Here is a 24,383-nt window from a genome sequence, read left to right on the forward strand (position 1 = left end):
TGGTATATAAAGGAAGTGTTCTGTCACCTTTAAAGCTTTAATGTATATAAACATTTTAAATACACTTCACACCATTTCCTAAGGTCATCTGAGAAAACCATTGAAAAGAAAGATCTAACCCTGAACCAGAAGCTTAGTATTTGGAAATTATATTCAGTTGAATTTGACAGTATGAGTCTTCAGTCATACCACCAATGCATAAGTTGCTTATACTCACCCAACCCTTACTATAGAACAATATCCAGTTCCAGCATTTAGAATTGTATTTCTCTGATCCTCGCAAACTTAATCCCATCTGCCCTGTCTGAACTTTGATATGGTCATGCTATTAAGAGATATCAAATTGTCTATGCTTTAGTCTCACTGTTACACAGATTTTGACCCTGCGGACAACTCTGGCAGCATACACACATATACACACACAGCAGTGATGATGACAAAACATTCCCTAAAAAAGACACGTTTAAAACTCCCCACATTAGACCAGACAGTAGGGTAAATATAAGTATATATACAATACAATCACTTAACCCACATAGATACAGTACACACAAGGGAAAATGAGATGACAAAGGACAATAGTTCTCAGTTAAAGAATTGTGGGCAAGTTAATCCATGGTAAATCTTCCTAACCCCAGAGGGAAAATAAAACAAGCTCTCATTAACTACGGTCCACAGAATACAGGCCAGATGGTCTCAACGTGCTCTCTTTCTCTCTGCTGCAACCTTTTTTCCACTACCACTATCTCTCACAGTCACAACCTCTGTTTTTTGGTGGTTTTCTTTTTTTAAACTGTTCTCTGACTACTCTAACCTCACCTGATCATGTCTTTGACCTTTTCCCTACAAAGAAAACTCTTGTCTCTTTTATCATTGCCATACTTTCTGACCTCTGTCTCTTTTTCATCATGGTCATTATACATCTTCCCTCCACTTACCTTCAGTAGTTGTGCTCTGACATGTGCCTCTACCAGGTGGCTCTTGCGTAGGTTTCCAACCCTCCACATCATGCAGAGTTTCCCATCCCTTAGTGCCACCACAGCTGTTTCAGAAAACACCAGTGTTTCGTTGCGCTTCTTGGGCTTGGCAATCTTTGCCATTACTGCCCCGATGATGAAGGCGTCAATAATGCAGCCCACAATGCACTGCAAAACGACCGCCACCACCGCCAGGGGGCATTCTTCGGTCACGCTTCTGAATCCGTAACCGATGGATGTCTGCGTCTCCAAGGAGAATAGAAAGGCTGCCATGAAGCTGTTCACCTGGAGGAAGCATGGCTCCTCAACAACTGCCTCTCTATCAGACTCTCCTCCAGAACCGGCCTCTCCTGATCCCGGAGAGGAACCTGAGCTGGGGGTAAGCCGAATGGAGAGGTCCCCATGTGCGGAGGCAATGAGCCAGAAGGCAAATCCAAAGAGCAGCCAGGAGAGAAGGAAGGAGAGGGTGAAGATGACCAGCATCCAGCGCCAGCGGATGTCCACACAGGTGGTGAAGAGGTCGCTGAGGTACCGCTGGCCCCTCTCGCTCATGTTGACGAAGGTGACGTTGCAGCGTCCGTCCTTGCCCACAAAGCGTTGTCGGGGCCGGCGGCTTGAGCGCCTGGTGCGCCGGCGGCTGGTAGTGGAGGGCGAAGAGAGTGAATCCTGGACCGAAGACGAACGCCCTTCACGTCTTCCTCCTCCACTACTGCCTCTTCCACTCCTTAGCCCTGAGCACTTTCCTCCTGCTCTCACCCCACCTTCTCCTCCTGAATCTCCCCCAAATGACTCTCCAATGGCACTCTGCCTCCATGCATTGTTGGTGTTGCTCTGAAGAGTTAGAGCTTTGCCATTGAGAGCATGGGTCGGGGAGGGGCTGGTTGGAGTCCCTGACCCCACTGGGCTCCCCCCTGCCCGAGCCGTATCTGCAGCACTCTGTGCTAGCCTCATGACCTCCTCCTCCTCCACTGGCCCATCCACCACAGCACTGAAGCGGCGTTTCACGCGTGCCGCTCCCATCATGTACTGTAAAGTCTCCTCTCTGTTATAGAGAAGTTCAGTTTCTCAGTATTTCCTAGGGAGCTTTGATTTGTACGTTCATGTGGTTATTAAGCAGCTTGATACAGTCCAGGGAGTTAAGTATGGTGACTGACAACACAGTCAGTCTTTCAGTCCTTCTTAATGAAGAGATATTTTTAAGTCCATAGTGTCCAATGATAACCCAGAGGGTAGTTCCCACCAACGACACTAATCAGTCATTTGTTCCAGTGTCCTTTCTGCAAACTTTAATGCTGTTTCTCAATACAGTCTATCCTTTCACTGATACACCCCTCAACAAACAAAGTGGGCTTTCTTGAAGTAGGTCCACAGGTGAATCCCGTGACAAACCAGTTAAATCATACTCACTGAAGGAGGTAAAGTGAGGTGAACTGAAATGAAGGATGTCAGAAGTAGCCCAAGGAAACTATTTCTGTAACCCACAGTTTGCAAGAATTGGTTTAACAAGGAGTAGTAGGGCTGGGTTGACCTCAACAGACATCACAAGAGCATGCTGGATTGGTTCAGTTCAGTTCAAAACGATAAAAGGGAAGCCTTGAGCAGGCGTGAACTGATAAAAGCTATAAACTGACAATGCAATGGAGTAAGAGGATGGAGATGGAGACATTTTAAGGAGTTACAGCTCACTATAGGGTACATATAGGGTAGATTTGGCATACATGACAGACAAATCAAAATTAACCTCCAACAAGATGATATGATGAATTCATTGCCAACATGCAGTCAAAAAAGCAGAAAAAAAAGAAAACATGCCAATTCTTACGATCAAAGTTCTTTCCAGTTTTCCAACCCCTTGGTATGGGCATGAGGAAACAAACAATACAGCACTTTCAGAAAATTAAATGCCTCCAGACATTATTCATCCTCATAATTCAGCACCAATACGACATTGAATATAATGCTGCAATTTAATTAGCAGATTCATTGACAAGAATTTGTACTTGTCTTTCCAAGTCAAAGAAATATCACTTTTTCCCAGCATGAGGGGCCAATCCGAAACATGTTTTGTTTGCCATTTCCTGTCCAGTCATGTCACTGCTTTGACAATTTCACATTTTCTTTCTAAGTGTCTACATATATGTTTGATGCCCATTGTCATTTTGGTGAAAACTTACTTTGGAACCTGACTGTTGCATGGATAATATTGACCTGAACTACACGGCTGTTAGCAATCATCTGCAACAGTTCTCTCTCTCAGGACAGACATACCTCATTACAGCTTAGCATTACGGCTGAGAATTCACCTATGCCTGACAAAAGATAAGAAGAAGAGAAGAAAACAACAGAGAGAGATTACTTTGATCTATCTCCGGCATTACTTTTGTTTCTAGCTTTAAGTGGAAGATTTATATGAAGGGAAAAGGTAAGTACACAGGTCACCTGAGGAAGTTTTCAACATTGTTCTGGAGGTCTGGTGCCAAGGTTGGTTGATCAGGTATATGCCACAAAAGCAGAAGAGCTGAGGACTAAGGTGGCTGACAGCGTAACTGAGTTTGTGGATTGTAGTCTCTTACTCAGCATCCCTGTTTGAATCAGATCACCAAAAGGCTACCTGAACATCAGCGAGTTTCTGCAAACAACAGAGATGATTATCATATGCAGATGCAATGTGCTACTAAGGACATGCAAGAGTGGACCTTAAACTATGATGTAAATGTATAAGCATGCAGAATTTCATAATTAATGGAAATAATCCATAAAAACTGATTAATTAAACCAAAAAGATGTGCAAATACATCTGGCAATGAAAAGATATGCTTGTGGTGTTAGTGTTTACCTTGCCCAACCATTTCCAGAAAACTCTACTACTGAATCATGACAAAGTAACCACATCCAGTCTCTTTGTAATAGTGGACAGAATCAACCCCTCAACCCTTATCCTCAACTGTGTCAAGTACAAACAGAAGTGAAAAACATTTGACAAGAGCTACTGCTATAACTGTACAAATATGGAAGAAGCCACTTCAGTCAACCAGTAACAGCAGGGCAGTCAAAAGTCTACAACAAATGGAAATGGGGAAAGAGATCCCTCCTGAAGTGGGAAGTGACATATGGGTTCATCTTCACTTGTGTGTGGACCTTCCTTTCTGATACATGTTCAGTTAAAGCACTGAGCTTTGATGATTTTCAGGGGAAGAATCACACAGGAGAAGACGACAAAAGAGTTTGCTGGTTGCTCCTGTTCCTTTGCAGAGTTGTTGGTGTGTGTTCAGTATTCTTGCTTTAGGGCCTTCTTGTCTAATGCACTGTCAGTCTTGAAAAGAAATGAGAACAAACAGGCAGATATTACAAAACTGTGCTGAAACAGATGCTTCAGTAGATACTCATCTTGTTTGATCTTGTCACAAATAAGACCATTCTTCCTTCACATTAAATGCATTTTGTCACATTTTATATCAATTTAAATCAATAGTATGCTGTATATGACGGATGGAGATCAGAAACCTACCGTTGGTGGTTTATGTCTTTGGTATTTTGATTGTTCCTGGATTTTGCTCAAATATTGGTGGCAGTTTTCTCATAGACAGCCTTAACCAGATGAACCAATTTCTCTAAAGGTAGAACTTCACTGAGATATATCTGTGCAATCATGGAGCCTGTGAAGAGAAACAGCGACAAACTATTTAGTCACTTACTATCCATATCTACTGAAAATTTCTATACACGCTCAGTATCAGTATCTTAATACACCACTGAAATTCTAAATAGCTTACATAGAGTATAACACCGACCAGTCTGTAGTGCAATTGAGTGCCAATATTAATATGCCATTAAATAATTCTAAAATGTTTCAACTATATGGAGGATATTTATATACCCAATGGGAGAACATGAGTCACCAAACAGATTATCCTATTTTGAAGAAGCCCCTAATGAAGGATACCAAGTGGTACAGGGTGAGTAATCTTTGGTAAACAGTGGATTAAAGTCAATAAACTGGAAGAGTTAAGGAGAGGGGGTGGGTAGGCAGTTGAGACTGGAAATTGAAGCTCAGAAGAAGGACTGGACTAAACTAGGAATCTGGGTTGGTTGGGGGTGAAGAGGTAGTATGTCTTGCTGTGGAGATGGCAACATGCTATGGATTACAGCTGCGCTCGTGACTCTGGTAATCTCACAAATGGTTTTGCTAATCCGCGGAGGAGTTACATAAAACCCACTACTTTTATAGAAAGTGGTAAGAATATCCATAAACACATGCAGGTAGGATATATTACGGCATGCACAAGATTTGAGGAAAAAAGTGGTTGAGGAAAAAAGTGGTATAATTCACGGTAACAAATGTTTCCCCCAATTTCAGCAGACTTATGTGTTCATTTTACAACAATCAATAATTTCACCAGAATCTGAGACATAACCAAATAATCCACATAGATGAATAAATAAACAATGTAGTGAATATTTTTGGCCAGTGCAATTACTACTGTAGCATCAGCATTATACAAATACCATAAAGGTGAATATCTTTTCTTACACTGCTAAATGGAGTAGCATTGTAAAGACGGACTAAATGTTGGATCAATACTGTAACTCAGACTGTACCATATAGTTGTTTAAGGTAATAAAATGGCTTGAGAAATGAGGCTTATGTTGTATGTTATGTGTGAGGAGGCAGCCTTGACCCTTGGTGCCTCTACCGGAGCTCCTGCCAACACAACCACATGAACAAGCTCTCAAGTCTGCTATCTCAGTCAGTGGGCTGAAGTGTCACTGGACAACTGACGACAGTAGCTAGAAGAGGTGATGAGGGAAGAGTGTGTGTTTGTGTGAGTGTGTATAGGCAATGTGAGAGCCCATGTGTCCTTGTGTTGCCTAACCTTATCATGGTGAGGTGGCAAATATCTCAAATGACTCGACATATAAGAAGATTCACGAAGGGGTGTGTGGGAAAATTGTTGGTGTGAAGTTGTTGCTTCACACTATCAGGACCCCCAGAGCAGCATCTGATCTACAGCCCTTCCTTATATGATGAAAGCGTGAAGCCGTGATGGAACTCATGCTTGAATGTCCTTTAGCCTTGTATACTAGATTACACAGTGATTTTTAATATTGGGTTGGCTCCACCAAGCCAAATACAATAAACTTGAAGTTTTTGTCTCAAGTGTGTGAAGAGTTTGAATGCATAACGAAAACTAATTGGCAACAAATTTGATGACACCCCCTTGGACTTTAGGAAATTGTAATGGGTATTTTTCACAGTTTTCTGATGCTTTATACAACCAGCAATATATTCATTATTTCAGAAGATAATCACCATATTAAATGATTGAGGGCCGGAGGACAGAGGGTGTCATAATGCTATGGAGATTGTTAGGACCCTTGGCTATATAAATAAAATTTGACTTGCCTTGCAGCCTTGAAGCATTCTATAATATATTTCGTATCTGATGTAGATAATAATGAAGCTCCACCTAGTCTAGAAGGCAAACTAAGTCTTAACCTAGGACGCTGTGTATGCCAGATTCTTAAAAATGCACAATTTACTTGCATCAGGATTTTCTTTAAAAATAACACCATGAGCATTTGAAAGTGAAACAGCACACATGAAAGTACAAACAACAGCCTGAAGAAAGACAGCAAAATTTATTCTGAACAAGTCTTAAAGATATGGGGCAATTACATACCTAATTACTTATAGTCTACAGAGCACTAGCAAAAAGGTTGGGAGATACCAAAGGTTAACGCATGTGATCTATTAACAACCATAGCTTTACTGTTGTGTATTTTACACCCCCCAAATGCCATAATCATAATAAACTCTGCAAATATGAACTTAATTTCTCATGAGAATCATAATAAATTAAATTACATCATCAGCATAGACTAAAATCTTATGCCAAGTAGATAATTCCTCTTCTATCGATGTTCAGCCTCCTAGCAGCAGCAGCTAATGACACCATAGCCAATGCAAATAAAGCACTGAACGGGCAGCATTCATCGGCATAATCAATATTAAAACCAGTCTAATTGTAAAACTCTCACTGGTTTGGATAAGCAAGAATTTTAAGTACTACATTAATCCAAAAGCTTCATAGAGCAGAACATCTGCTTTGACAAACACGTTGATAGTTTTCCCGCACGACCACCACTAATCCACTTTCACCACCTATCTTTCTCTCCTTCTTTGTGGGACTCTCATCGTGTATTCTTTCACTCTATGGGACCTCCCCTGTCCTCTTTCTATCCAGATTATCTGACCATATTAAGGTGTTATGTGGAAAGATTAGATTTGTAGGGAATATGATTTCAGTTTCATTGACATTGGCTCTGAATAGACTATGTTCTTCATTTTGCTCTGTCACTCTCTTTGTCTCCTCTATCACATATGGTCTGCCCTATTTCCTTTTCTTATGTTCCAAAAATAACAATTTGAATGAAATAATATTCACAGTACAGTCTATTTTTACTGATTAATGATAATTAATGATTTGATGATAGGGAGTTTAATTACCATTGTGAACACAATGTACAAGACCTAAATGAACCTCTATGTTCTGTAGCCACAATGCAAACATAGAGACATCAATATTTGTTATTGATTAGTGGATGTTAGAAACCAGGGCACAGATTGCATCTCTCTCTCTCACTCTCTGTCGCTGTCACATGGCCCTCTGTCTCAGGCCTATTTTGCTCAGACTCTTATACTTTAGGCTTAGTTAGTCTACTCATTTCACTTCACAAGGAAGATTTTAATCATCTCTAATGAGGACAAAGGTGCTGCTGCAACAGCTGTAAAGCCTGAAAACATCAAACAACTGCACAGACACTTATCCACACTGCAGTGACCTTTTGATTTGAGCCCATCTGATCAATAGAGCTCTAGTGAAGTGTTGATCTGGTGGCATCATTCATATGTTACAATAACTGCAGCTGATAGTTGCAGCACCAAAGCACCAAACAGTAATGGATGTTGCGTCACAAAGAGTGAAATCCAACTGAACATTTGGTGACATTAGGATTGAGTCCCTGAAGCATTAGAATTTAATATGAAGGTTAATTCAACTTGCTGACTTCTCCAGATGGTGCTGTTTAATGTTTTTAACACATGAATGTGTCTTTTTAGTTTTTTTTTTAACACAAATAAACTTGCAAAAAACAACATGCATAAGAGCAGGCAACTCCAAATTCTGAATTCACATTGCACCGTATAAACTGTCAGACTAGAGATGGCATCTTAAAGAAAAAGCGATGCAGCAGACCCAGAGATACCATCTTTTCTACCCAAGCATGTTATGCTAGTTGTGGCTAATGTGGTCTTGTGCTGGACATTTTGCTGACTGCACATTTTTCACATTTGCAGCAGTAAAATAAGTAATCCATGACACTGAATTTTGTTTTTACATTATTAAGTAGTCAGAATTTAAAACACACACACACAAACACACACACACATTTACTTTTGGGGAGTTTACGAAGACCTGCACTTATCCTAACCCTAACCATGTCAACTATTTGCCTTACCCTAACCCTAACCTTGACCTAACTTTAACCACTGACCCGTAAATCAGCTTTTTCTTAAATGGGAACACAGCTTTTGTCCTCAGCCACCCTCATTTAACTGGTCTTTAGTCTAACATTTATCCCCCAAAAGCAACCTAAATCAGACCCACACACATAGGGATTTGAGTTTGTGCCTTAAACTCAAGTCACACTTAAGTCACACACACAGGAATATGAGACTTGACTTGAGACTTTGTGAAATTTAGAACACAAAGATCCAATGAGGGGAGAAAAACGACTCAAATTAAAAAATGTCTGGTGTTGTATTAACCACTGTACAGTCCAGTCTGAATTCTAACCTCGCACCCCTTATAGCTCAACTTATGCAGAGGATAGTGAAAAAGAACTTCAGTTTAATGTTCTGGTTGTTCTATATCATGAATTGTTCTATAAATCACCACAATTTATTTATCCACTGTTTAATACATGATTCTTCTTCCCTAGCAGATTTTTATTCCCACTCTTGTGTTGTCTCTTATGTTGTTTGACATTGGTTTTGGCACAGCTCTGCTCTTTACTGAGTGCATTTTCAAATTTTCTGATGAGCTGAATGTCATTCCCTCCTTTATTATCATGTGTAACTTTATAGATAAAGTAGTGATGATATACTGATACATGCTTGGAATTCCTTAGATATGATAATGCAGTATTCTAAGCAGTACAGATGGCAAGCAGCAGATGATAGAAAGCTCATTACAAACATTGGAGACTTGAAACTTGACTTGGACTTTCCCATAAAAGACTTGAGACTTGATTTGGATTTGGTATTGCTTTGCAAATCTTGACCCTCACAGCCACTTCAAGTTGTGAAGCCCATCCAAAATGTTCACATTTTCCCAAAATGTCCTCTGTCAGGTCCATAACTCAAATAGGTCCTCACAAAGATAGGAGTACAAGTTCACACACACACACACACACACACACACACACACACACACACACACACACACACACACACACACACACACACACACACTTATGAAAACATCTGATATAAGCACAAGTGTGGAGTCATCTTGGCATCAGGCCTTATTCCGTCTAATTGAAACTTTTCCGCTGCCCTCCCTCCTCAGCTGTGTGCAGTGATCGAGGTCATTGCGTGATGACGACCAAATGTTGATCAGGGGAGTTAAGAGGGTGCAGGTTGCAGTGTGCTGGTTAAAACTCTGCACAATTTCTTTTCTAATTAAGGAAATACTTAGGGTACTGAAAAGTACACGATTAAGACTGATAAAGTTAAACCTGACATTACTACATTTATACTTTTATCTAATTTATACTATTTTACCTAATACCTATTCTCTTAAAAAATTGTAAATAAGTAAATTACTTAAGCTTGTAACTGCCCTTTCATAGGAACTGTCTTTCTAACGATTATTAGAAGTATATAGAAACACCTTTTAGCAAGTCTTCTCTATGCACTCACAAATATAGCCTTAAAATGTACTTTTGACACAGCATCACTGATTTACAATTTACTAGTTCCCCAAAGCTAGTATTAACTGCCTGACTGTTGTATTAGATTGATTTATAATGTACATAGCTTTCTATTTCACTAGCTGGTCCATGTAAATTTACAGCAAAAAAAATCATGGTACCCCCTGCTACTGCAAGCTCACCAGCCCCTAAAGATCTCAACACATCACTGCACGAGTCCACTGCATGTCATGACTGCATCAGCTTCTATCTGCCCATGAACAAAACAGTGTTACGCCATTTGCAAATATCGCCTTTGCATCTGAAATGTGCACACAAAGCAATAAGTCAGGGTTCCCCAGGATTTCTGGTTATGACGCTGTTGTCAATGTCCAAAGTGAGTGTATGACTAAACTATTCTACAAATGTATATTTAATATCCCTTTGGAAATAAAAAGATGGCACTTTAGTAGAGTTTGATGACGTACACGTTTGTTATGTCAAACAGCCCGGAATTACAAAAATGCTGAATGTAGAAATCAGAGCAGTTAAAATGCCTGGAGTAAGAGGACACAGCCATGCTTCGGTTGAATTGCAATATTGATGTATTGATACAATATCACAACGTCATAATATACTGTCACATTATTTATTCCACCTCTTTTAAAGAGATGTGACTGGGAAAAAACAGCTCTTATGATGTGTTTTAATCTGCTTTTGGAATTAAAAAATCCAAGAGATACAAACAAAATGGGGCATGACGTTTGAATGACGTGGACCTTAACCTAGCGGGGTGGGTCCAGAAAAATGTGCTATTGAGTTGTATTATGGGAGAGTGGCATCCAGGATTTTTGGAGGTTGACCCACAAATGGGACTCAAAGTAAAAAACCTTGGGTTTCTGGTTCTTTAGCTCTGACCATGTTTTTTGTTTTTTTAATCTGTCGTTCCCATGTAACCTGACTTAATGGATGTGTAATACTAAACTGCCGGCGTACCTTTAAACATCATTAGCTATGATGTTAACTTGCTAACTGCCTTGAATGCTTTATAATAACTTGTTTTGAATGATGGTTGCTGTAGAATTTTCAACATTAATAAAAAATAGTATGTCAAGTTGACTGAGACTCAATTTACAGACCAATTTAGTCTCAGAAAATGGACCCATGAGCAACCTTTAAAAGGAAATCAGCTGAGGAAGAAACTGCTGTCATCTTATAATCAGAAAACCCTTAATGATCCCTGTGGGGAAATTGTTTTTATTAACCCATGTGTCTCCCTGAAAAACCCTGACCTATTCCTTGCTACTTGATTTAAACTTTATCCACCAGTGTTGACACGGCAGCAATAACCTATCCATCTACCTGTGTGTACTACCTACTGTACTGTACATTTTACATAGAAACATAGCGAAAAAGCATACTTTCAAAATCACATTACATGCGTACTGTACATGCGTTTCACAGCAGTTTGTCTCTGTTTTGTCAGTTGTCCAGAAGCATTACGTCATTTTAAAACCTATTTCAAAATACAGCTGTTTTTTCTATCAGTTCACAACTCAAAAACAAAAAAGGATTAAAGTCTCAATCAGCAGGGCACACCGAGCTCTCTGGACAACCTTATCTGTTCAGGACTGACTCTGTCTCTGCTTCATTGTTCACTCTTCACCTAACAGCACCTTTTTTTTTTTATCCCTGCACAGTGCGAGTTAATTTGCCAGAACCATATAGGAAAAAAAAAACTTTCATTTCACAGATTTTTGATAGACAACCTCACTATCACACAGACTGTTGAAAAAACACATTCAAGGCAAAGTAACCTAAAGTTTAAAGTACCCTGCAAAAACCAAAATGCATATTTCACTTTGGCTACAGGGGTTTCAAAAAAAAAAAAAAAAAAAAAAGTACAGGTTCACCTGCTGTTGATGTGAAACTACAAGTTCACAGTAGCTTTCGACACCCCACCGGCCACGAAGGTTCAATTCAATCGACAACGACTCAACAATTTGATAAACAAAATATGTTCTGACCCAAAAGTGGCGTCAGTGAACTCCCCGCGCAGTGAGACGCAGCCGGCGACTTACCCTCCGCTGACGTTTTCCTCCCGTTAGCCGAGCGCGGTGCGACGACCTGAGCGCGCTTTGGCTCTCCGTCCCGCGCCGAGCTCAACCGAGCCGATCGATTCAGTTTGATCAAGAGAACAGAGCTGATTGGAGACCGTGCGCGAGCCGCCCGGTGCCGCCGGTGCCGTCATCCTGTGCGCGTGCCCGCAGGTGGAGCGCGTTCGCGCGGGGGGGGCGACGACCACGCGCCTCTCCGGACCTCCAGAGTGACCTTGTCGTTATCGCAGATTCATCCGTGTTAAATCATAGTTTATTCGTTCAGTAATATTTAGATTATTGATCCCAGCTGACTCCGTTTATTTATTTATGTATTTAAAAGCATTGACTTTTTTTTCTCTCCATCAATTAACATCTGAGAGAAAGTCACACAAATGGCCAATGACCTAAATAGCATTTCTGTGTAAAAGTAAAAATATGGCAAGGTTTAATAATTATTTCATGTCTCTAGTTTATTGTTGGTTATAAAAAAATAATAAAAAAAATAGCCTACATTTACCTTTTAACCCTCTCCTTTTTACAAACCTCTTATTTGTGTTGTCTGTGCACATATTAATGTCAGACTTCAGCTCAGGAGGGCCGAATTGTAAGATTAGCTGCTATAACAGCAGTTATTGAAAGTAAGGTTGCATGTGTTCGTTATAAAATCATTACAAAAATAAGACTTAATTTGTATTGATCAACATTGATGTAACTAATGTTTATCTCAATTAATTTTATGTATTTATGTATGTGTCTTTTCTGTGTGTGTGTGTGTGTGTGTGTGTGTGTATGTGTGTGTGTGAGAGAGAGAGAGAGAGTGAGAGTGAGAGAGAGAGAGAGAGAGAGAGAGAGTGTGTGTGTGTGTGTGTGTGTGTGTGTGTGTGTGCGCGTGTTTGCGTGCATGCATGATAGAGACACTGTAAACCTTATACAACACAACTCTGCCAATACTATCCTTAATCATAGTCATGCCAATAAAGCCAATTGAAATTTGAATGTAAATTTGAAGGACAGAGACACAGATAGAGACAAAGTGACCAGTGACCGTGTGTGTGTGTGTGTGTGTGTGTGTGTGTGTGTGTGTGTGTGTGTGTGCGTGCCTGTGTGCGCAAGAGAAAGAGAGGGAGAAAACGACAGTGTGTGTTTACTAATACTTAATCTGATTTAATCCCAGTCAAGGCGCCCAAGAAGTGACCTATGATGTCATGAGCTCAGTCATTCTATGGAAACAAGGATCAGATTGAAGATGACTGAGAAGCGACGTAATGCAGCAGACACAACAATCAGCTGCATCCAGCAACATAAGCATGTAAACATTGGGATGTCAAAACCCTGCGCATTTATGAAAACAACTGCAAAACCATGCAGTGGATAATCTCAGCCTGTTGGTACACAAAATATGTTGGCATGGCAATAAACCTAATTGATGTCATATAGATTACACATGACCTGTGTCATTTTAAATTGCATAAGTGTTTGAGTAAAAACACTAATTGTAATTGACCTGTGGAAAACTGTCCGGGAGGGGAGGGGAGGGGAGGGGAGGGGAGGGGAGGGGAGGGGAGGGGAGGGTAGGGGAGGGGCAGCAGAGACACAGAGAAAGAGAGACAGAGAGGAAGTGATGTGTGAAGGCGTGATGCCAGTTTTTGTGAATGATCAGAAAAAAATGACAGTTAATAACCAGCAGAATGATATTAATGAAGATTGCATTTAGGAAAAATAGAGACATAAAATAGGAGAAATATCTCCATGGTTGCTTCTCTTAAAGTTGTATGTAATTGTTATAGAGGTGAGACAAGCAGTTTCTGCAAATACTATCCTGGACAGTTTTAGTCTGCGGCAGTGCCAGGCTGGCTGTTGTTATAATGCACCGATAATCAACAAGTTCAAACATCACAGAAGAGTATTTGAAAATGTTTTCTTTTTTTTTTTTGCAACATGCTTACTGGGAATGCCTTGGTGGCCTTAAGCTTTAAGGTGCTGACCACAAACTGCAACATTCCTGACTTGAACAGAGTCAGGGATTGCCATTTGCTCCTCTATGTTCTCCTCTATCTCAGTTTCAAGTAAACTTTATTGGCATGAATGTTAAAGTTTCAAAATTGCTAAAGTTACTATCTCTCACTCTACTCCAGTAAAGTGTGTGTTACTGTGAGCCTCCATGTGTCATGTAATTAATGCCTGACTTCAGAACTATGTGCATCTGGGACAGAACTTTCCTTTTTACTTGTTTGAGTAGTGATGATGCATAAAACCACCAGCAGCGCCCATTTCTAGCAGCTCAACAGTGAGCCAACATTTCCACTGTTTAGCTTTGATCATGGGTTACTTTCATACAATGGTATTTACAGTGAAGCATTTAATGTACAACGGTAATTTGGAAACTGGATGTGTTGCTGACTTGACTTCAGTTTTTATCATTTAGAGGGAACATCTGCAGCAGGGTGGCAGCATAGGGAGGGGGATTAACTTCATTCTGGAGACTCCAGGTTCAAGCCCTTGTGTTGGCAAGCAGTCAAGAGTCCTCATTAAAGCATTGTGTAATTAGTCCATTATTATTATTGGATGAGTATGCAGAGAGGCAATACTGATTCTCTGCCACCAGTGGGCAGATTGAAACAATTTTTGCATCCACCAGAGACCCCGCAGTTAAAAAGCTGTGCATCAATTTGGAACTTGAAAGTTTTCATTTCTAAACTGGTGATTAGCTGCAGACTGACCAGAGGCCATGCACCTGGTTTCAGAGGGCTTAATTACAAGCCAAGATTTCAAATCGGCAGCTGTCCAGACACTAAAGGAGCAGAACTTCACACCTAAGGGTGTTTTACGACTTGGAAGATGCTAAACAGAGATGACAAGAGAGAAACAATACCTGCTTACAGCACATGCTTAGTTTCATTTCATTCTATTTGAAGTAAAAGGTTCTTTGTAAGTCTGGAGTATGTAACACAGACTTTAGTATTAATGGGTTTTCTATAAAGTAAATGTGTGATTTTTGTTATTTTACAGTCTATTTCATTACTTGGTTCTTGCACCTATTCATAGCTAAACATGGGTACAGCATTGCTAAACAATCTTGCTTGTTAAGCAGCTAAGAGTTCCCTTCCCTGCAGGCTGGGTAGATGCTGCTGCTACGATAAGGTTCCACGTGGGCCCGACTGTGAAAGGCTGATCTGATTTCTGCAGATGGGGCAGCAAACCCAGGCTCAGCGTCCTGTAACAGGTTCCAGATTTTGTCATGGTCACACAAGACCCAAATCTAATGCTCTGTGATTTCAGGGGTAAGCGCATATTGGTTCAATGTGTGGTGTCTGCCCTCTGTACACATCAGGGGCCAACACATAAGAAAGATACTCTGCACCTCAGAAAAGATGTTGGGAGAGTGCATTCTCTGAAAACTAGATCTCACAAACAAACAGGTCGAGAATACTGTTAAATCAGTTCAAGGGAAGAGGGCCGCGAGACATACGTTGGTATTTTCAAGGTCCACAACTATCGATTAACTTACTGACCACTTTCTTGATTCATTGTTTGGTCTGCAGAGTATTAACAAACAATAAAAATGTGTTTGTCTTGTTTTGGCTGACTAACAACTTGGTCTAACTCCCACAGATAATGAGTTACTATCATATAACACCAAATAATCTTGTTTGCACCAGAAAATCAGAAAACAGTCACATTTGAGGATCTGGAACCAGTTAGTTGTTGCCAATCTTTAAAAAAAAAAAAACTTACGAAGCAACATATAAGAAAAGGACACGAGGAATGACAAGAGAAGTAAATCAGGGTGCACACACACACATTAAATACCAGGGTGTACTCACGCACAGAATAGACTCTTGGCTTGGTATTGAGGGAACAGGAGAAATTTGATGTGCAACTGTAAAGACAGACAGGCAGCGGGGGTGGGGGATCAATAACTCATCACAAGTTGTGAATCAGCCTGGTCCAACAACCGTTTGTCACACGCACGAAAACGTCCGCCCATTTAATCAAGGCTACGATACTGAGGACAGTCAACCCGCAGGCAATTTGTCAGTCAGTTTGCTCAGAAATGGATCAGCTAATTAATGAAATGAACGAAGACAGCAAGGACAGCCAGGAAAAGGTTAGGGAGCTGTTAGTGTTTGCGGGTTGGGCGTTTGTCATGCTGTGACTACCCACTGATTAGACACGTTACAGCCCCTTCTTTTGGGTGTGCTGCATAAATAGATGAAGATATACAGAATAATAAAGACTGTTTTTTCAAGGGAGCACGAGTGTGATCTCAAGCTCCATTTTGTTTTTACATGATCAACCTCTTGTGAACTCCCAGTAGCACAAAGACATCTCAGGGAGCATTTGGCCCCGTGATATCTTGACACTTGAGGTGCAGAAACCCCAGGATATAATATGTTAGCGAGAATGTTTCTATGTGACCAGCACATAATTTGTATAATAAAACACATCATTTCAGTGCAAAGGATAGACTCCAGTGTAATCCATTCACTGCCATGGTCATGTTTTGTTGCTGGTTTCCACCGTAACAGAGAACAGACAAGGCTGTCCTGGAGTTTTCTCTCCCCATTAATAAAACAAATATTAACTAAAGGAATCTGTTGACTAAATATGGCACTTAGATAGTATCTACTCTAAAAAAGGTTAGTCAGTTAATTAAGTAGCTGATTAACCGAGTGACAGAAAAACGATCAGCAGTGATTAATCCTTTTTCAACTCAGCATTGGCTTGTTCCTTTTGTTCTCTGTTTTCTGTGACAGGGATTTGAATATTTTTTAGACGGCTGGTCAAACAAAACAAGCAATTTACCAAAGTCACCGTGGGCTTTACAAATTGTGAGCGGGCAGCAAAATGTTCTAGACTAGGCAATTATTACTTATTAATCAATTCATTCTTAAAATATTCTGCCGATTATTTGATAATTAAAACAATTGTTGGTTGCAGCAGTAACATATACAGTAAATATGGTCAAACATTTTACGTGATATCTCAGAAAAGAAAATGTATTACAGTTAAAAACACAAATAATTTCCATAACAGTTATGAAATCTACATAGCACAGTCTACAGCTACAATCAGTGACCCAGTCGTCATTTTGACCGCTGCAGTCATAATAACAGCACAGAAAAGCAAAGGAGTACATGAGTGATTTCTCAATGCTGTCATCTTCAGACCCTGCATATTTGCATACTTGAGATTGATGCAGACTAATTAATAGGGGGAAACATACACTGGAACAAAGACCATAGCTCAGGTAAATGTAATTAAAAATTATATAATGTGTTTGCACAGACTGAGATTGATATATTCTGACAGAGACAAATAAACAGCACGGTACTCAGACCCGTCCAGCAGCTGTTTGCCCCCACTCTTTTCTTCTGTTTGCATGTTAAAGTTAAGCTATATTCGTTGCCAAATGTCTGGTTTCACAGTTCATAATCATCTTGCTCCTTTTTTCCCCACCTCTATATAAATTTGATACCCAGAGAACACCTAATATCACTTTATTAAAACTTTTTTTACCATATTCACACTCCTCACTCCTTCTCCATTTCCATCTAATAAGTGGTTATACCTGTCCATCTCCTTGTATGAGGAAGCCTGGGTTTCTCATGCCTCTGTGGGCCTCTCCCCCCTCTCTCCTATTTTGGCATGCCTGTGCCAGGTATTTGTTCAAATTCCTCACACCCCGTGGGGATAGGTATGTCCCCCACCCCCCCACCCCCAGCCCCTCTCTTGTCTTTACTGCCTGTCTCTGTCTATCTTATGTACGCCAGTACGTGTATGAAGTAGCCAACATGGACTCCCCACCACCAGCATGAGGCGCACAGCCTACACATTTTACTGGCTAGTCACAACTAAATAATTTCCAAGTTGTTCAGCCTCTAGGAGCTGGCAAACCACAGCTGTGGGTTCTACGACTGCTGGGCCAAAAACAACTCAGTGGATAACAGGCAACTGTAAGTTGCTTTTGATAACTGCTGAAAGACCCGTTTATTCAGTGATGTTGTCCGAGCTTAAAGTCAAGCCACTTATTAGCTCCACCAGTTAAACTTTTCTCTGACATGGAAAAATGTTGGTACAGGCGAGTATACTGGTAATTAATTTCCTCTATAATCTAAACACCAAATCATTGTATAAAGCTCTTACGGGGGTGTGAGACACCGTGTGTTTGAACATGAGCTGATGCGGTATTGACATTGGGTCAGAGCTGAAATGTATTAGTTATTGCAGTGCGTCATGAAATGACAGCAAATCCCAATAATACGCTGGCTAAGGAGATTTGTCTCTGTGCTCTGCCCACAGAGGCTAAACTCTCGAGAGTCAAATTCAATCAATCATACTGGAATCAACTGTGCAATTTTACATTTGCTTACATTTCTCAGGTTTCCAGCAGAAAATGAGACCCTCTCACAAAGAGAGCCAAGTCACAAGCAACAGGACATGGCTTCTGACTGACTTGTTTCTGCTGTAGGAGTTCAAGTCCATGACCTTGCTGTTACAGAACAGGCTTCTTGACTTACTAATCCAACATATACTGTCCCTATACTCTCTGTGTTTACTTACAATATAAGTGATTGTAGATTAAAGAAATAATACATATAGGGTCCAAAGGGAAGCTCAGATCACTTGTCAGTGTACTACTGGTGGAACCATCCAGGTAATGCACAGTCAACATTTACTAGTGTACTGTTTTTGCAATTGTATTGTAAGTGTAATTCTCATGTAACACTGAGTATTTGATTCTTTTCATTGCCATTTGTATGTAGATGTGTGTACAATAAATGGATCATTTTGTTTTGAGCGCCAGTGGCATTGTAACAACCTTCCTTTCTGCTGGGAGGTTAAACATTGAAAGAAGCTGTAAAGAAGAAAAATAAGACAAGCATGAAGACTTCCATTTGGTTATGTGTTTTACAGTTTATCTTCTTTTCTACATTCTTTTGTTTTAATATTAGTCATCCCTTCAAAGTGGTTTAGCAGTGTTAGTACTGAATAAACCTGTCCCCCCTCCTTATGTTATAAAAACATCCAGGTTACATAAATCCCTCATGATACATTGGTAACTTTCAAACCTTCAAGTAGAGGCCATATCTTTGACTTATACAGCACCTGATTATTTGCCAAAATATGATGTTGCAATACCATTTATGGTCAGATTCTTGACTTTCATAGAAATACTTTGCAGTGCGTTCACAGTGAGATTTATGCCTGGTGCAAAGGTATTGAAACCATTAGAGAGTCATCAAACCATGATCAACTTACAGTAAATCCCCCTAAATGTGGCTATAAACTATAAGCATTTAAAACAGACGCAAATATTAACTTTATCTGTGTTTTTAATTCTTATACCACTGCTCAGCACAGCTGTGGGCTGGCTTACTCAGAATGCTTGTTCAGTCATAATTCAAAGCAACTGAAATGGGCAAACAGCAATTATCATAAAGTGAATGTTTTTAAGATGAAACCTGTTTGTTTTCCCACAATGACTCTCAAAAGCTTTTCAAGATTTCAACCACAAATCCCATTTGATAAGGCCAAAAAAGACTTTTCAAATATCTTCCCTACCACTTTTAATTGGTAGAGAGTGAAATCTATAATTCATAAGGTCACTGTTATATGTTCTGTCGCTGTGGTGCTTCCACTGATTGAGAAAATAAACATGTAATTCACTCTGTGGGGGCTCCCTGGACCCCAGGTCAGGCCAACACAATGTTATATTAATATTCAGTCCTATGCAGGATAGGTCCCCTCACTCAGCATCCCATCCCACCCCCTTCCCACTCACACACACTCCTCTCCCTTTGACTCAGACACATCAAAGACTGAGCTGAGGAGACAGAGCTGCACTGACGACCAGACAGGACGGACAGCGGAGATCAGATCACAAAGTTTGGAGGAAGATTATCGCCATATATAACTACACCGCATCCCCCCGCTGAAGATAAAGATAATCCTAATTTTGTGTCTGAAGAGGTCAGAGGGTTTCATGACAACACATGAGCAGCTGAGGGAGATTTTAAAAATGGAAATTGAACTTTTTCACCAAACAAAGCCATGGAATATTATTTTTACAGCATCAGGGATTAAACTGTTCTACGGTAAGTTGAAGAAAAACACATCTGGAGAATTAATGGCTGGGTCTATATAAATACTGAGCGGATTGTAAGCCTATTGCAGATAGTTCTTTCTCTGTAGCATTGATCAAGGCCCCAAAACACTCAAGAGTAATATATTTTATTTTTTCTTTTCTATATCTCAGTATTAATTGCAATGTGGTGTAGGACTGTAATATGTGAAACCAATGTTCTTTACAAAGTTTGTGGACGCACACATCTTCACATATGTCTTTTCAAAGCCAAGCTGAGTCAGGTTGCTAATGATAAAACAGAATTATTTGTCTATTTTAAAATGCATATAGGCGTTTGCGCATTTGCATCAAGGATTACACCTTAGCTATTAGAAGAATTCAGCTGAATAGATCTAAATAATGGAAATCCTGCCCTTCTGCTTCTAAAGGCCCAGACATGAATGAAACTACACCATAGTTGTTATTTAAAGGGAGCCGGTAACGTATGGAGGCGCGCAGCACGGCGGGGGTTTGGCTGCTCCTCCACAGTTCAGCAGTAGCTCTTAACCCCGGAGCCGCCTGGGTCACCATGTGTCATACAGGCCGCTTCTGTCAGGCACCCCGCGTCGGCTTTGATGTCGCTGGAGATTACATTTCTCCACAAGATCATCAGTCTCGGACGAGGGGTATAAGGCTTTTTTTTTTTTTTTTTTTTTTTAAAACGACAAAATAATGTCACAAAATAATTTAATTAAAAATGTATCGTCTGTAATTCAGGAGCAGCAAAGTATAACTGGCTAGATTTCCAGCTGATTCTTTAGAAATAAAGTACACTACATAAAGTCACACACAGCGGCAGTCGTCAGTCCTGACCGGCTCCCAGCGCTAACCACTGACTCGGCATGCACCGGTCCGCGTCCAAACCACCGGTGCGCAAAAACGCACAACATGAACCAAAAAATATGAACTAAAATTTACCAATCTAGAGCTTGTTTTCATTAACCAACTTTTGAGGCATATTAGTTTTAGGTTTTCTTCGTGTCCCACTTAACCTGATTGTTGCCCAGCTGCTGACCTGAAGAATAAACACGCCTTTGGAGGTTTCAGTCTAGATTTACAGGCTTCAAATGGAGCCCTCCTACTCTGAAAATCCAATTATTTTACTAAAACCATGACAGCCTCGCCTGGCTCCCTGTGAAACTATAAAACTGTAAACGCTGTGCCAACCAGAGCAGGTTTCTGCTAAAACATAAACCATCCTGGTTAAGCTGACATTTTCATTTCTACATGTTTATATGACTTTATTTACTTTATCTGGTGTCACCAAATATACTGAACATAAATCACTTTGAAGCACCCACAGAGATCAATATCAGTTGTGTAGCTTTGTTGTCTTTAACCACTATGTCAAACAAAAAAATCTCCACAAACCAGATCATGACAAAAAGGAAAATAGTGATGAAAACTAATAAAATATCCTTTTGTTGTCCACGTGTTTTCTTTTATTCCCCTTTTGACCCCTTCCACCCCACCTCCCTTCTCTCTGTCTCTGCTGAAACTGCATCTTCTGCTTTGCATCTGAAACAGACCTTTAAACATTAATTGGCTGCATCTATTATAACTTTCAAAACGTCACATTATGGACCTCTCAGGTTCTTTGCCTCCACCTTCCACGTATACTTTCCCTGTCATCCCCAATGCCTCTGTGCCCTCCTCCTCTCCCTCCATCTCTCCATCACCCAGCTTGGCATCCACGGCTCTTTTCTGCTCACTCCTCTCCCTCCTCTCGTTGCTGGGCATCACAGGAAACCTGTACACTTTAGGCCTCCTACTGAGGCGCAGGAGAAGTAGAAGGCGTGGATCAGGGCCAACCTGCTGCCTAATGAGAGTACCAGTACCATTCTGCCTTGCCAACTCCTCCTCGCCTTCCGCCTCCCCCATCTCCTCTTCTTCCCCCTCCTCCTCTCTTCACCTCCAGGTGCTGAGCCTTGCTCTTGCTGATCTGCTCTACCTTTTCACTGCTCCCTTCATCGTGTACGACAGCCTGGCATCTGGCTGGGCCTTTGGTGAGCTGGGCTGCCGCCTGCTCCTGAGCCTGGACCTTCTCACCATGCACGCCTCCATCTTTACTCTCACTGCCATGAGTCTGGACCGCTACCGGGCTGTGGCTCATCCCCTGCACACCTCCTCCTCCAACTCCTCTGGCCTGCTGCGCGTAGGCCTGGCCTGGGGGCTGGCTGTGGCTCTTAGTCTGCCCATGATGATCACCCTGCACCTGGAGGATGGGGAGAACCAGGAGGGCCAGCTGTGTGTGCCAGCATGGGATGAGCAGAGCTCCAAGGCCTATCTGAGTGTGTTGTTCTGTACCAGTATCCTTGGTCCTGGGCTGGCCATCGGAGCACTTTATGCCACTCTGGGCCGGCTTTACTGGGTGTCTCAGACCCGGCCGGCCTGGGCCAGTGGGAGCAGCACTGCTTGTCCTCCCCGTGCTCCCAAACCAAAAGTCCTGCTCCTCATCCTGGGTATCGTCCTGGCCTTTTGGGCCTGCTTTCTCCCTTTCTGGATCTGGCAGCTGCTGCCTCTGTACCAGCCCGACATGCTGCGGACAGTACCAGTGGGGACACAGGTGACAGTGAATCGTATCCTCACAGGGTTGACCTATGGAAACTCTTGCGTGAACCCATTCTTCTACACCTTATTGACTGGAAAACGAAGACGCAACCGGCAGACGCTGACATCAGCAAATCAGCTCTGCCGCAAGAGCAGTCCACTGCAGTAGTGCTGTGTCTCAGTGCTTGTGAAAATAATGTGAGTGTGTACATACAAACATATGAAAAGGTACTGTACATGAATGCTTTGTGAGTTCCACCGTTGGTGCCAAAGACCATTGATTTAGCTTTAGCCTAAAAACTAAGGAGTGAACGATAATAATGATAGCACTTTGTATAAATGCTTTGTGAACAGACAATATTTCCTATTAGGAGATTAAATGTTAACATATTTGGGTTTTTACTGGTGAAAAAAAGACAATCTCTGCAATGTGTCACCTGATAAATGCTTTCTCTTTCTCTGTTTTCCAAACTTTGGTGGTCATATCAAATAATGTCACTAATTGCTGTAGTAACCAAGTTTAAATACACAAAACTTGCTTTTAAATGTATTGATATTATATTTGTGACTATTGCAATGGAATACAATATCTTTTCTTTTTTACACAAGTGGTTACTACAGTAATTACGTTTATCACATAACTAAATATAATTTAACTAAAGTCAACAGATCTAAGAACAGTTTTATTCTGTAAACAAACTTGTCCTCCAAGCAAACCTGCTCTACATAATATTAGGTGAGCAGAGTTTATGTCATATGTTGCACATGCACAAGCATTTCCAGTAAAACCCTGATGCACTTCTGCTTCTTTTCAGAGAAATATCAAAGAAAATGTTTGTTTTTGAACAACTGGTTGTGACTGGTCAGGGCCTTGTTGGAACATTTTTCGGAGATATTGTTTGTTGACATAATGAATTATGTTTGAGCGGGTCAACAGTCTTTTGTTTGCTTCCCCTGACCCCTGCCATATCTAAAAACAACTCACTTTTTTTTATAATCATCACCTGCATGTTGGGTTTGAAAATGTACTTATTATTATGAGTCATGCATTGCTTTGCATGGCCTCAACTTGTCTTGACTGTAACTGATGTTTGTAATAATGCATAATATATAGCCTTGAATAAAGAGTATGCTTTCTGTAATTCACTGTGTCATTGGATCTTTATCTAGACTTTGGCCCTGCAAGTAAAGAACACTATATGGTTGGGTCAGATGTAAAAAGGAATAAAAAAGTCAGGAAACAACGATCGTGAGGTGAAACATGAACAAGATGAAAAGCAGGTCGTATGCACATAAAGGGTTTAGTGTAATAAAAAAAAGAAATTACACAATAATCCAAAACTGCTTTGTGAAGAGAAGTCATTGAGTTGCATTCTGTTTGTGTGTCTGTGTCAGCAACTCTAGAAGGTGTCCCCTGCTCTTGTGTATATACTCGCTGGCTGGTGTTTCTGTGAATCCCTGTAGCAACGGACCGTCTCTGTCTGTCCGACTCAAAGGCTGCACTGTACTGTATCTCAAACCCTGCTGCTCTTTGACGCAGATGAGCAAATATTGTTGTTTGACAGAGAGGAGTAAGGATGGGGATGGGATGACGGGACAAAAGGGGTGGGCTGGTATCGCACAAGCATGGTGTTTTTTTGGAGGGAGTGTGTCTTG

General features: G+C 40.9%; 2 protein-coding genes across 5 annotated transcripts in view; one reads left to right on the forward strand and one right to left on the reverse strand.

Annotated features, from left to right (window-relative positions):
- kcnj14 (potassium inwardly rectifying channel subfamily J member 14) overlaps positions 1–24,383 on the reverse strand; it is a 33,819-nt gene that overhangs the window by 4,038 nt on the left and 5,398 nt on the right. Inside the window, exons 1-5 of one of the 4 annotated variants that reach the window (XM_071470900.1) lie at positions 12,032–12,639; positions 4,486–4,633; positions 3,417–4,290; positions 3,246–3,286; positions 939–2,828 (exon numbers count right to left, since the gene is read on the reverse strand). In XM_071470900.1, the coding sequence (XP_071327001.1) occupies positions 939–2,000 (1,062 nt within the window). In that variant the 5' untranslated portion in view covers positions 2,001–2,828; positions 3,246–3,286; positions 3,417–4,290; positions 4,486–4,633; positions 12,032–12,639. Of the gene's footprint in view, positions 1–938; positions 4,291–4,485; positions 4,634–12,031; positions 12,640–24,383 lie in introns of those variants that run through there. The other 3 variants (XM_071470898.1, XM_071470899.1, XM_071470897.1) reach the window with 3 other exon arrangements.
- On the forward strand, positions 19,911–23,869 carry uts2r3 (urotensin-2 receptor 3). The gene is made up of 2 exons (XM_071470912.1): positions 19,911–20,148; positions 21,705–23,869. Exon 2 carries the CDS (start codon positions 21,757–21,759, stop codon positions 22,894–22,896), a length of 1,140 nt encoding a protein of 379 aa, XP_071327013.1. The 5' UTR covers positions 19,911–20,148; positions 21,705–21,756; the 3' UTR covers positions 22,897–23,869.

The sequence above is a fragment of the Trachinotus anak genome, unplaced genomic scaffold (assembly GCF_046630095.1).
Source record: "Trachinotus anak isolate AG129_WGS33_773 ecotype Australia unplaced genomic scaffold, CSIRO_AGI_Tana_v1 ptg000032l, whole genome shotgun sequence".
Taxonomy (NCBI): domain Eukaryota; kingdom Metazoa; phylum Chordata; class Actinopteri; order Carangiformes; family Carangidae; genus Trachinotus; species Trachinotus anak.